Source organism: Rhinichthys klamathensis, unplaced genomic scaffold (genome assembly GCF_029890125.1).
Source record: "Rhinichthys klamathensis goyatoka isolate OS25496 unplaced genomic scaffold, OSU_Roscu_1.1 h1tg000157l_1, whole genome shotgun sequence".
NCBI lineage: Eukaryota > Metazoa > Chordata > Actinopteri > Cypriniformes > Leuciscidae > Rhinichthys > Rhinichthys klamathensis.
Genome location: NW_026606692.1, coordinates 3,524,195 through 3,536,722, shown reverse-complemented (window position 1 = coordinate 3,536,722; position 12,528 = coordinate 3,524,195). Strand labels below are relative to the sequence as shown.

Here is a 12,528-nt window from a genome sequence, read left to right as displayed (position 1 = left end):
TATGAGCCTTTATTGTATTATATATTAGAGTTGCAATATGAGCTTTTTTCTATTTTGATGAGTGCATTATTGTAGACATTCAGCTATAAATATCTCCTTTTGTGCCTCCATTTAATGATATATTATGTATTGCAGTATTAGCTTTTTATTTTTGTAGGCACATTATTACAACTAGTTTAATTATTTAATATTTCACATTATAAAAGATAATAAATGTGCACTACTAATACAGTTACTAATATGTTTTGCGAGTATGAATGGCAAAGAGATGTAAACCTACTCACAACTACGCGTGCACTGAGTTACTGTATGTGCGCGCTCATTTGTGTAATACAGACACACAGCGAGAGTGCCAGTTTAAGCGTACACTGTTGTATTGAGTCTGGAAACCACAAGCAGTATCCCATGAAACACGCTCCTCGTCTTCCATCTCCTGCACATTGTGAACGGCGTTCTGAGACAGCCGTGTGATTGATGGACTTCTCTCCAGCAGGCCCGGTCTCAGGGAAAGCTGCTCTGACGGTAAAGGTTAACAGCCTCTTTCCCATCAGAGACACGCCTGGCCTGGAAGTGGTCAAATCACATTAACCTTTACTTTCACGCCTTTTTAATATTAGCAAGTGCTGCATAAAGAAAATCCCCTCATGGAGATTCAACCCGCACAAGTATAGAGGAACAGCATGGGTGGTAGTTTCAACTTTTTTCTTTTTTTTTTCATGGGCAAATTATTGTAGGAAGTTTTAAAATGGTTATAAATTCAAAATTTACCACTAAATTCCAGGGCGTTACTGAGCGGTTTAGCTTACGTGTTCTGAGTGGTTGTTAGCACGTTGCGTGCAGTTGCTCGGCGGATTCTGACTTGTCCAAGTCCATAGTCAAGTTTTAAAGACTCCTAATTTTGTTATGGAGTCTCCTACAATAGGTTTACATGCATCCAAGGTAAAAAAACACTTACATTTTATCATAATAAACATTGCAGCATCACCTCATTTCTCAAAGAGTCTGAAACGTTTCGTTCAAAGATTCGGTCTCTCTAAACCCCTTTGTTCCGCGAGGTCCTCTGCTCTGATTGGTCAGACGGCCCTGTCTGTTGTGATTGGTCTACTGCTTACAGCACTCGTCTGAAGCCGAACGCCCATTACCATATCTGAATTTCAGCTCCGGAGGCTTCCTCAGCGCTTGCTACACAGTGATACGAACAGTAACAACGGCGTCGGTTTTTCCGGATCAATTCCGACGCAAATCCTCATCCGTTTGAAGTGCATGCAAAGTTGATTCGCACCGCAGAAAACCACGTCTTTTCGACATGTCGACAACATGATCCAAACTCCAGCTACAACTACAGTGTTTGAGAGCAGGGTAAAGCAGACGTTGTTCACGGTCAGCCAATGGAGTCCCATAGGCTGTTTGTAACAGGAAGTGAGTCTGAACTTGCTGACGACTCGTTTTGGCAGTTCAGAATCGATTCTTTCTTTTAGGAGCCGATATCTTTTATTTGTCGTGCACTTTGATCTTTAAAACTTTGAAGACCTTTTACATTCCCAAACAGCTATATTACACACTACATGAAAGTTAATCTAAAAAAATATATAATGGGGGACTTTAAAGCTGCTGTAGGTAGCTTTTGTAAAAAATATTTTTTACATATTTGTTAAAACTGTCATTATGTCCTGACAGTAGAATATGAGACAGATAATCTGTGAAAAAATCAAGCTCCTCTGGCTCCTCCCAGTGGTCCTATTGCCATTTGCAGAAATACACGCTCCCGGTCAGAAACAACCAATCAGAGCAAGGAGGAATGTCTTAGCAGTGTCAATCACGCTCGTGTACGCGCTGATCACACCCCTCTCTTGCACAGCGCGAGCCGTCGTTCAAACTCAAGATTGCCGGCGTGCTGCAGCTGTGCTTATGACGGAGAAACAACCTAAACTGCCAATTCTCGAGTGACACCTGCTCATAAAACAAAGAGGTAAAGGGAAAAAGACTGATGACGATAAACAAGCGAAAAAGAAAGAATTAGACAGAGCCCATTTATTCGGTGTCAAAACTCTAGCCGCATAACATGTAGATAAAATGTCACGCACTCTGCTAAGCAACAATTGAAACCTGCTAATTCACTGGCTTGTCATGTTGCTGAAATAATGTACTAGCACACCTTATCTAGCATTATATATCGTTATATTAACGTTATCTTACTAGCTATTTATAACTTATAGAAAGAGTGCAACGTTATAAAGTTACATGTATTGCAAAATACATAATGATTTGAGGACCAAGTTTGTAGTCAAAGTATGGGCAGGCCATAGTCAATGTAAAGCATATTGTTGACGTTTAGTCCCTATTAGTGAATGTGCCATATAACTTTTTATCCGCTGTTATCGGTGGCCCTGTTTACTAGCCTGCGCGTTCACGACAGGCTCCGCTGTGGAGGGAGGGCTGTAGCGCAGCAGAGAGCAAGGGGGCGGGACCTGTAAGTTGTGCTTGTTCAAATTTTCAGGCTAAGCCAACGTTTTCTCAAAACTCCCTACTGCAGCTTTAATATGTCAGAAATCACTTATAATTTTGCTTCAGAATCCTTTTTTTTTTCACGCCATGGGTGAAAACGAATGTTTTCAGATGGACATCATATGGTAAAAAGTCCATAAACGTCATCTGTCTTAATATTAGATCCGGAGATGTTGCTCCAGTCTCGCAGCGAGTGACAGATGCATGCTGTCAAACAACAGTCAAAGTGTCATTCTTACAGCGGATCGTCGGCCGTTTTGATTGATATGCGCTTTATGGAAGACGCCATCTGCAGCTTGGACACATGCCACTCAAAACTAGCAAGACTTTACAGTTTGGTCAAATGTGTAAAACATAACGCACATATGATTTTAAACGTTTAACGCCAGAAGGACAAGATTTGTGTCACAGAATGTAATGTGCTTATCACCTCACTGACACTGGTGGAAAACTATTTGACAACTTTTAACTGTTTTGATAAATCTGCATCATTAGTGCAATGTCTGAACATATTGGTTTTCTGCACTAGTTGAAGATGATAAAGGGAATCTGATTTATCCAATTAGTGTCAAAATTTGGTTTGTAGAATACATTATCATTGCAATAGCTCTATTTCACTGAACATCTTTACCATTTCTTTTAATTGTACAGTAGCTCCATATGATAAGTAACACTTACATTTAAACATGTTTGTATTTGAGGAAAACATTTACATTTAGTATAATATTAAACGTGACTGTCAGTGTCTAATGTTTAAGTAGTGATGATGAAACTTACAAAAGCAACTGTAGTGTGGCATTTTTACTGTGTTTAACACAGTAATTTACTGTTGCCAGATGGACTGGATCTTGCAATTAATTCCAAGATTGTGACTAAGCTTGGTTCAGTAGTCAATGTTTCATGCTTTATATTTTCTGTTTAGCAACTAGCCTTTTTTTATCTCTGTTACTGCTAATGATGCAAGAGCATTTGAAATATAGCTTTACTTAATCAGTCAGATTTTCACTGGTTTGGGATTAATATGATAATCCCCTTTTACTGTGTTTTTGAGATTTTGAGACTAATTATAGTTACTGTGTTTAATCCGTCAAACCTCTTTTCTCACTGTAACTCATTTATTGTTTCCTTTTCCTTCATTTCTCCTTGTTCAAATCTCTTGTACTTTGTTGCACTCTGTTTGTCCTTGATTATCAACTAAAAGTCACTTAATGAAGTCATATCTGAGCATTGTGGGATGTTACTTGGCACTTGTCTAAATGGTGTCCTAAATGGTTATTTACTAGGGTGTTGATTGGCAGTTGTCAGGGTGTTGTAGATGTTTGTTAGGGAGTGTCTAGGGTGTTCAGGGTTTTTGTAGGGAGTAGCTAGGCGGATGCTGTGGTATTGTTGTCTCCCGTTTTATCATCCTCCATGTGAAAGTCTGATCGATTTTGTTGATGTGTGAACTGATGTTTGATTCATTTCATTAGCCTCAGAGAAATATATAAATGGGTTCAATTGTGGTTGTGAAGAGTCTCTTATAGTCTCATAAAAAAAACCCCACTACAGTTCAACCATTTTTTTAAAGAAATTACTGTTTTTATTTAGCAATGATGCAAATTGATCAAAATTGACAGTATAGACATTTATAATGTTAACAAAAAAAAGTTTTTCAAATAAATCCTAAATCTTTCTATTTATCAAAGAATCCTGAAAAAAGGTTATTATGATTTCCACCAAAATATGTTTGTCAACTGTTGTCAACATTGATGATAACAAGAAATTCTGAAATGTGACACTGAAGACTGGAGGGTAACACTTTACTTGAAGGGGTGTACATAAGACTGACATGACACCTTCATAATCATGACATGACATATGTCATGAATATGAAGTAGGGGTTATGCATGTTTATGACAACTGTCATTAAGTGTCTTTCGCTCAATAATGACATTTTGAATGCAAAAATGACATTGTTTAAGATGTCTTTGTTATGACACCTTGACATAAACCATAACATCATAACCTGTCAGTGTCTTTGTCATGACAACAACTTGACATTAAATTAAGTTAAACTGTCATGTGGTTGGTTTTGACATTGGCTGTCATAAGGCCATTATAACTGTGTCATGAATATTTTTCGTGACCTCAACTACAGTGGTACAAATTGAATTTGTCATTAAACAGTTATAATGGCTTCATGACAGCCAATGTCAAAACCAACCACCTGACAGTTTAATGTAATGTTAACCAATAAAGCTAAGTGGTTTCTTAAGTTTGATAATTAATCTGCTATGTCATGTTTATGACAGGTTGTGTTGTCTTAGTAATGTCAAGTTGTCATGACAAAGACACTGACAGGTTATGATGTATTGGTTTATGTCAAGGTGTCATAACAAAGACATCTCAAACAATGTCATATTTGCATTAAAAATGTCATAATTGAGCGAATGACACTTAATGACAGTTGTCACAAACATGCATAAAACTTCCTTCATATTCATAACATGTGTCATGTCATGATTATGAAGGTGTCATGTTAGTCTTATGCACACCCCTTCAAGTAAAGTATTACCATAATATTTTACTATATTTATATATTTATATTTATCAAATAAATTCAGTCTTGGTGAGCATAAAGGCCCTTGCACACTGAGTCAGAAATTCGCGTCCAAAATTTTAGCACGTTAAAAAATAAATACGACCTCACGTTATGTCAATCACGCTTGCACACTGCCTCCGAAACTTTCATAGGTCATAAAAAAAATTAGATTGGGTTCGATTTTCTGCGTTTTTCGTATCCGTAGCGAGCAGTTTGAAAGGTGTTTTGACAATTCAGAGCCACCCAATCACGAATACGAAAAGACGCATACAAAAATTTCGTCCTCAGTGTGCAAGGGCCTTAAGAGACTCTTTTGAAAATGTTCAAAAATCTTACCGACCCCAAAATGTTTGAACAGTAGTGCATGTGTGAAAAGATTTATTGTAAAATAAACTCGACAAATTCAACAACAACAAAAAAAAACAATACTTTTGTTTTAAGGCATAACAACATTGATCAGACAGGAACCAGAGAGCGGGGATCTTAAAAGACAGAGGCAGATCCGCTCCTGACAGTTTTACCTAATTAGAAAGATCCTTAAAAACCAGACGGGGGAGAAACAGGCATTAATATGCAAACATAATGATCAGCTTAGCAGTACGTCCCCAGTTCCCATGGATCAGCCTGTCTGTCTGTGTGAAAATTGAGGTTTGGTCTGCTAAAATATGAGCCTCCGGTTTAGACTGATAAATTGCAACACTCAGTAAACTCGAGTCAATCGATAAACCGAGAGCTGCCAGCACAGAGCCGGAGAAAAAGCTCTTCACCAAGACGGCTTCAGTATTGTAGGCTACATTACGACATAATTGGGTTTTAGATTTGTAATTACAGTGCTTGCATATGATTCTCATCAACATTCGTGTCATTTTGTCTCATTTCACACATCTTCGCCCTTAACGTTAGCCTGTAATTTCCACCGTCTGAATTTTAAGTCTCCCAAGAGCTACATAGACCATCTTAATCTCAGGTTAACAACCAAAGTGATGCTAATTCACTTTGCAAACTCAATTTAGACCATATTAAACTGTTAGTTTGCTACCTTGGGCTACATGCCTCAACCTTATGCTGACAACTTTTAGAAGTGTAATCGGCTTCCAAGGGCATGTTTCGCATTTACTACGACAATCGAATCCACCTGAACGCTTCAGGCCTCAGGTAGATTGAGCCATCAGCTGGGTTTTCAAGACACACGGGCTGAATCGCAAACTAGTGTTGGGAAACCTAGAGCTTAGCTAGCCTTAGTCTCAGCATGAAGTCTGGTCCTATTTGCAGCTTATTGTGTCCAAGAACCGGCAGATATGAGAGGTAAAGTAGCCACTATAATTCAGTTTGTTTGTTCGTGACATGTAGGTTTAGTTTAGGGGCATTGTATTGATAATTTTTGACTTAGAATGTCAATTTTAACTTTGTGTCTCATACTTATATGCTAGTAGTATGTCATCATTTTGGTATTTTGTCAATTATGATAATTAGCTTTTTATGTAATTTTCGACTTTTTTTACCTGATAATTATGACTTAGTATGCCAATTTCAAAACAACTTTGGTTTTGTCATAACATCGTGAGATCATGTCAATTTTGACTCATCTCATAATTATGACTTAGTTCACTCCAAGGACGATAACAATAAAGATACAGTTCTAAAAATTGTTCTCAATATTAAAGAATAGCAGAGTTCACGTCACAGCTATAATGATAATGGCACAGAGAAACGATATCGTTGTAATCACTTTCAGAATGATTTTTTCCAGCTGATGAATGATAAAAACATTGACAGCCAATCAGAATCAATCCTGCTGTAACGAGTTTGAGCATTTAAAGTGACAGACAAGCACATGCTTAGAATAAACCGAACTATATCGTCCGCTGATGTGGGCGCTAATGGAGTTATCTTAATATCTTTATAGTTATCGTTCTTGGTGTGAACGGGCCTTTAGTATGTCAATTTCGATTTTGATTCAATTATGATTTACCAAAACATAATTTTTTCTTATGTCATGGAAACTGGCTTCAATAGTTTCAGACTTGAAAGGGATAGTTCACTTTGAAATACATTTTTGATATGTTTTAGACGAGATGTAGGTGTCTTTGTTTCCGCAGTAGTTTCAATTTTGATATTTTTAGGTCAAACCGTTCTTGTCTGTCAGTCATATTAAGCAGGTCTATGGTCACCACCTCAAAGAGCATGCACAGAGAAGTCCAAATTAAACATGATTTAATGACTCGTAAATGTAAGTACACATTGATGGCCTAAGACACGAAACGAGGAGTTTGTGTGAGAAAACGAACAGTATTTATATCGTTTTTACCTCTTGTAACGCACAGACCGAAGCGCCTGCGCCCTCAGATCACTTGGACGTGGCTGTGGTTACAAGAGGTAAAAACGATATAAATACTGTTTGTTTTCTCACACAAACCGCTCGTGTCTTAGGCCATCAATGTGTACTTACATTTACGAGTCATTAAATCATGTTTAATTTGGACTTCTCTGTGCATGCTCTTTGAGGTGGTGACCATAGACCTGCATAATATGACTGACAGACAAGAACGGTTTGACCTAAAAATATCAAAATTGAAACTACTGCGGAAACAAACACACCCACATCTTGGATGCCTTTGAGGTAAGCTAAAACATATCAAAAATTAATTTCAAAGTGAACTACCCCTTGAATGCATGACTTAAGTCGTAAGTAAGAGCTTAATAGCTGCACTAGACGGTGGCATAGAGTACTTCTATTAGCCACCGCTACCATCAAAATAAGAAAAGAAAAAATCATTATGCTGTTTTAAGGAGATCCCATATTATATATTATGCTTTTACAATAGTAGCAATCACCTAACTTTGGAAATTTTCAATACCATGGTTAGCATAGTCAGTTTCCATAAGGATCAGATCACTCTGTACTGTATTATGTTCAGAATGAAAAATGTTGTGTGGCCAATAATCAAGTAGAGTTGTGCGAGCTCTGTGTTGCGTGATGACCGGCGCTGCTCTCACACGGATTGAGCAAGACTGCGGCACATTGATATTCAGGCCACGACTCCCTCTGGTTTTAATGAGAGTGCTTAAGGGCAAGGCAGAGCTAGCATGCCAGCTGCCGGTATTAGATCGCTCCAGCCTAATGAGATAAATACAGTCATTAGTGCGTGTGTGGGGCTGGGAAATGGAGTACTATTGAGGCATAACACACAGGAGACACGGCGAGGGGATGCAGGATCCAACCGGACCCTTCAATCGCTCGTGGACCAGCGTTTGGATCATGTGGTCACGGCTTATCTTCAGCAAACATGCATGTACGTTATGTCAGTAAACTGAAGCCTCGGGGCGATATCTGTGTCAAATTAAAAAGAAATGTAGGAATCTTGGGAGCGGAGGTTTGCGATTACTCCTGACTAGAGTGTGCGTTTGTGGAAATGTAATTGAATTCTCAATTGTTAATTGATGTTGTGCAGTTGTCATTGTTATTCAAATATATGTTTATCAGGGTGAATCTCATGAAAACTGTCAAGAAATATTCAGGTCATTTTTCACAAAAAAGAAAAAGAAAAATTGGATCTTATATTTGCATTATGATAATGAAGCCCATTTTTAGGACCATTAAGATTTTTTTGCTTTGTGACATGACAATTAAGCACATTTCCCTCCTCCCCAAATTAGTCGCCTTCGATAGTGCGATAACATTTTTGTTCTCATTACTGTAATGAAAAATTATAATAATTTTCATTTATAATATTTTAACGGTATATATTATAATATATATATATATATATATATATATATATATATTTACATAAAATAAATGCTTTAACAATATTTACTCTATGATTATATAATATTAATGTTTTAAAAAATAGTATATTCATATACATAATATAGTAAAAAAAGTTTTTTAAAAAGTACAGTTTGCATCATGATATCATTGGTTGAATATACTATTTTTTAAAACATTAATATAATATATAATCATAGAATAAATATTTTTAAAGCATTTGTTTTATGTAAATAAATGCTTTCACAATATTTATTCTATGATTATATATAATATTAATGTTTAAAAAAATAGTATATTCATATAAATAATATAGTAAAAAAAGTTTTAAAAAAGTACAGTTTGCATCATGATATTATTTGTTGAATATACTATTTTTTAAAACATTAATATTATATAATCATAGAATAAATATTGTTAAAGCATTTATTTTATGTAAATAAATGCTTTAACAATATTTATTCTATGATTATATAATATTAATGTTTTAAAAAATAGTATATTCATATAAATAATATAGTAAAAAAAGTTTTTTAAAAAAGTACAGTTTGCATCATGATATTATTTGTTGAATTTAATTTAATTTATGCAGTATAAAATTGAATAATCTGAATACAATTCTTTGTTTTATATATATGTCCACAGGCTGGGACTCCTGGTTGTAAACCCTGATATTACAAGAATGTATTTATTTATTTATCTATTTATTTATGTATATTTATTGGATGTAAATGTGCTTAAATGTCATGAAAAGAATATCACAATGCAAGAAATGTTCCTATAATAAAATATTATTTCCTTTTTCTTTTCTTTTGATTTTATTGTGAAATATGACTTCTATTTTGAGATTCACCCATCAACAACCATTTGCAAAATACTTTACCTTGGACATTATTCTTGTTGGGTTGTATATCATTTGATTATTTGGATTTTAACGTTTAAGAAGAATAATGATCATTACTAAGCACCTATTCACGAGTTTCACAATGATCACCCAGTTAGTGAACCAGAAGCGCCTTCTTTTTATACCTGACACTGATGTTTCATTACGGCGTCACTCTCCTGAGTCCGTGTGATCATCTCACCCACTCTCTCTCATTATTAGCTTTATTCTGGATATAACCTTTTCCTCTTCTGTCTTTATCTGCCTGTCAGCAAGGAGACCCCGCCTGACCTCAGATCAGTGCAGAAGAATATGTGAGTTTTTGAAGGTTTGGCGTGGAAATGGGCTAGAAAAATCACTACAGGGCATTGGGCACTGGGCACTGATGTGCTTGGTTTTGCAGGCGTGTGTGTTTGTGTTTTCAGGCTGGTACATGGGGAACCAATCATTAAAGTTTCTACAGAAAATTCTGCTTTGGTACTTGGAAGCGCAGGGAATCTGTTGAGTCACCAAAATTATGAAAACATAACATTTCCTCCCTTTTTCTCTTTATGTGTCCATGCCCTCTTTCTTTCTTTCTTCTTTCGTTCTTTCTTTCTCTCCTCACTTTCTTTAAACCCTCATCCAGGTTTGGGAGGAAAAAAGAGGATAAAGCCAAATCTAAGGCTAAACAACTGGGCGCTTTGAGCGAAGAGGAGATGGACAAGAGTGAGCCTGAGCTGTTTCAGTCGAAGTATGTTAGCCTTTAAGAGTATTATTGTAACATGTTTTATTTAACCCATAAAATTAAATGATAAAATAGTAGAATATGCTAATGTACCGATGTAGAAACGCTTAAACTAGTTCTGAATGTTAATTGCTCTATTGGTATAACTGGTTGTTCTCTTCGTACAGCAAAAAATTAAACTCAATTATATATGTTTGCTTAACTGTGTTTTGGATGTTTAACATTTCTAGTGTCCAAGAATTTAGTAAAGAGTGTGTTTTTAATCCCACAGGAGTGAAAGGAATAGCCCTGCTCTTGACCGTTTCACCTTCCCGGACGTCGAGGATGATGACCTGGATCCCAACTATGCTCGCATCAACAATTTCAGAGAACCCCCTGCTTCCAGTCACTCCCCGTATCCACCCGGGACTCCCACCCACAACTACTCTCAGCCTCCTGTCCCTGTCCCCGTCCCGAACAGAGAGCCGCCCAATGAGGAGGAGCTAGAGGGCCTTTATGCAAAAGTGAACAAGCAAAGAGCCGCCCCTCCAAAGACTGACAGGTGGGAACCAGTCTATACACATTTTTATGGATACCTTGCATAAAATGACAAATATTGTGCAATATTGTGTGTTTTGTTTTGTGTGTGACCAGTACTGATTATGTATCCGATAACCAGTAGCAGAATCATTTTAATTGTTTTATTTTGCCGTTTTGACACAATAATAAGTAGACATTTGTTAGACTACAACTGTAAACAAATAAAATAATAATAATAATAATAATAGTTTAATTTGTTTAATATCTTATTATTATGATTAAAATATTTATAATGCATATTATGCACAATAATATATATATATATATATATATATATATATATATATATATTTTATTAATACTAATATTATTTAATGCTCATATTTTGAAATATTGTTAATTATTATTTTATTTATTATTATTATTATTATTATTAAATGTTATTAAATTAGATGTTTAACTGTTGTAGTTTTTTATATTTTTTTATAATAATAATTTTTTTATTAGCATTTATTGGTCAAACCTATTATCTCTGTTATCCACTGTTAAAAAAACTCCTCTCAATAGTCACTCAGTAAAATGAAATCAATGGAAGTTTTAGTACTTGTTGAACCCGTTATCAAAAGCATAAAACATTTTGCTTTGGCATTGTACATGCAACACACCAAAAATCCAGGCACATCGGTAACGAACGCTTTGGCCTTTTAGTGGAATCAAGCTGAAATATTGACAGACGGGTCTGTGGAGTCATTTGTGATTTACTGTGTAGCTGTACAGTCTGTATATACAGAGGGAATGTACGTCTCACTGGTGAGTTTTTAGTCCGGGTTGAGTGGTCTCAACGACAGAGCCCATTGATTTGTTGTCTGGCGGTAATTATGCGTGAGTGTTGCAGTGTCCGTGGGGACCGTGTTCATTCTTGCTCTAGTCCTACCATCGATTGGCACAAGATTATCTTCCTTGCGGTGTGCTGTCCACCGAGCTCAGAAGAGCTGTAATCCTATCACACTCACAGACTCGCTCTTGTACATGTTGCTGTGAGAAATACACTGAGAAACACATTTGGATACCTTATCAAGGCTACACACCACTTTTCCTGTTCATAAATATACCATGATATTTATAGATAATGACAAAGTACGATATACACTCACCTAAAGGATTATTAGGAACACCATACTAATACTGTGTTTGACCCCCTTTCGCCTTCAGAACTGCCTTAATTCTACGTGCCATTGATTCAACAAGGTGCTGAAAGCATTCTTTAGAAATGTTGGCCCATATTGATAGGATAGCATCTTGCAGTTGATGGAGATTTGTGGGATGCACATCCAGGGCACGAAGCTCCCGTTCCACCACATCCCAAAGATGCTCTATTGGGTTGAGATCTGGTGACTGTGGGGGCCATTTTAGTACAGTGAACTCAATGTCATGTTCAAGAAACCAATTTGAAATGATTCGAGCTTTGTGACATGGTGCATTATCCTGCTGGAAGTAGCCATCAGAGGATGGGTACATGGTGGCCATAAAGGGATGGACATGGT

At 36.4% G+C, this 12,528-nt stretch overlaps 1 protein-coding gene across 1 annotated transcript in view; it reads left to right on the top strand.

Annotated features, from left to right (window-relative positions):
- The window catches only part of pard3ba (par-3 family cell polarity regulator beta a), a 167,588-nt gene that overhangs the window by 120,726 nt on the left and 34,334 nt on the right, over positions 1-12,528 (top strand). Inside the window, exons 19-21 of the mRNA XM_056258696.1 lie at positions 10,011-10,052; positions 10,367-10,471; positions 10,737-11,006. Coding sequence (XP_056114671.1) covers positions 10,011-10,052; positions 10,367-10,471; positions 10,737-11,006 — 417 coding nt within the window. The remainder of the gene's footprint in view (positions 1-10,010; positions 10,053-10,366; positions 10,472-10,736; positions 11,007-12,528) is intronic.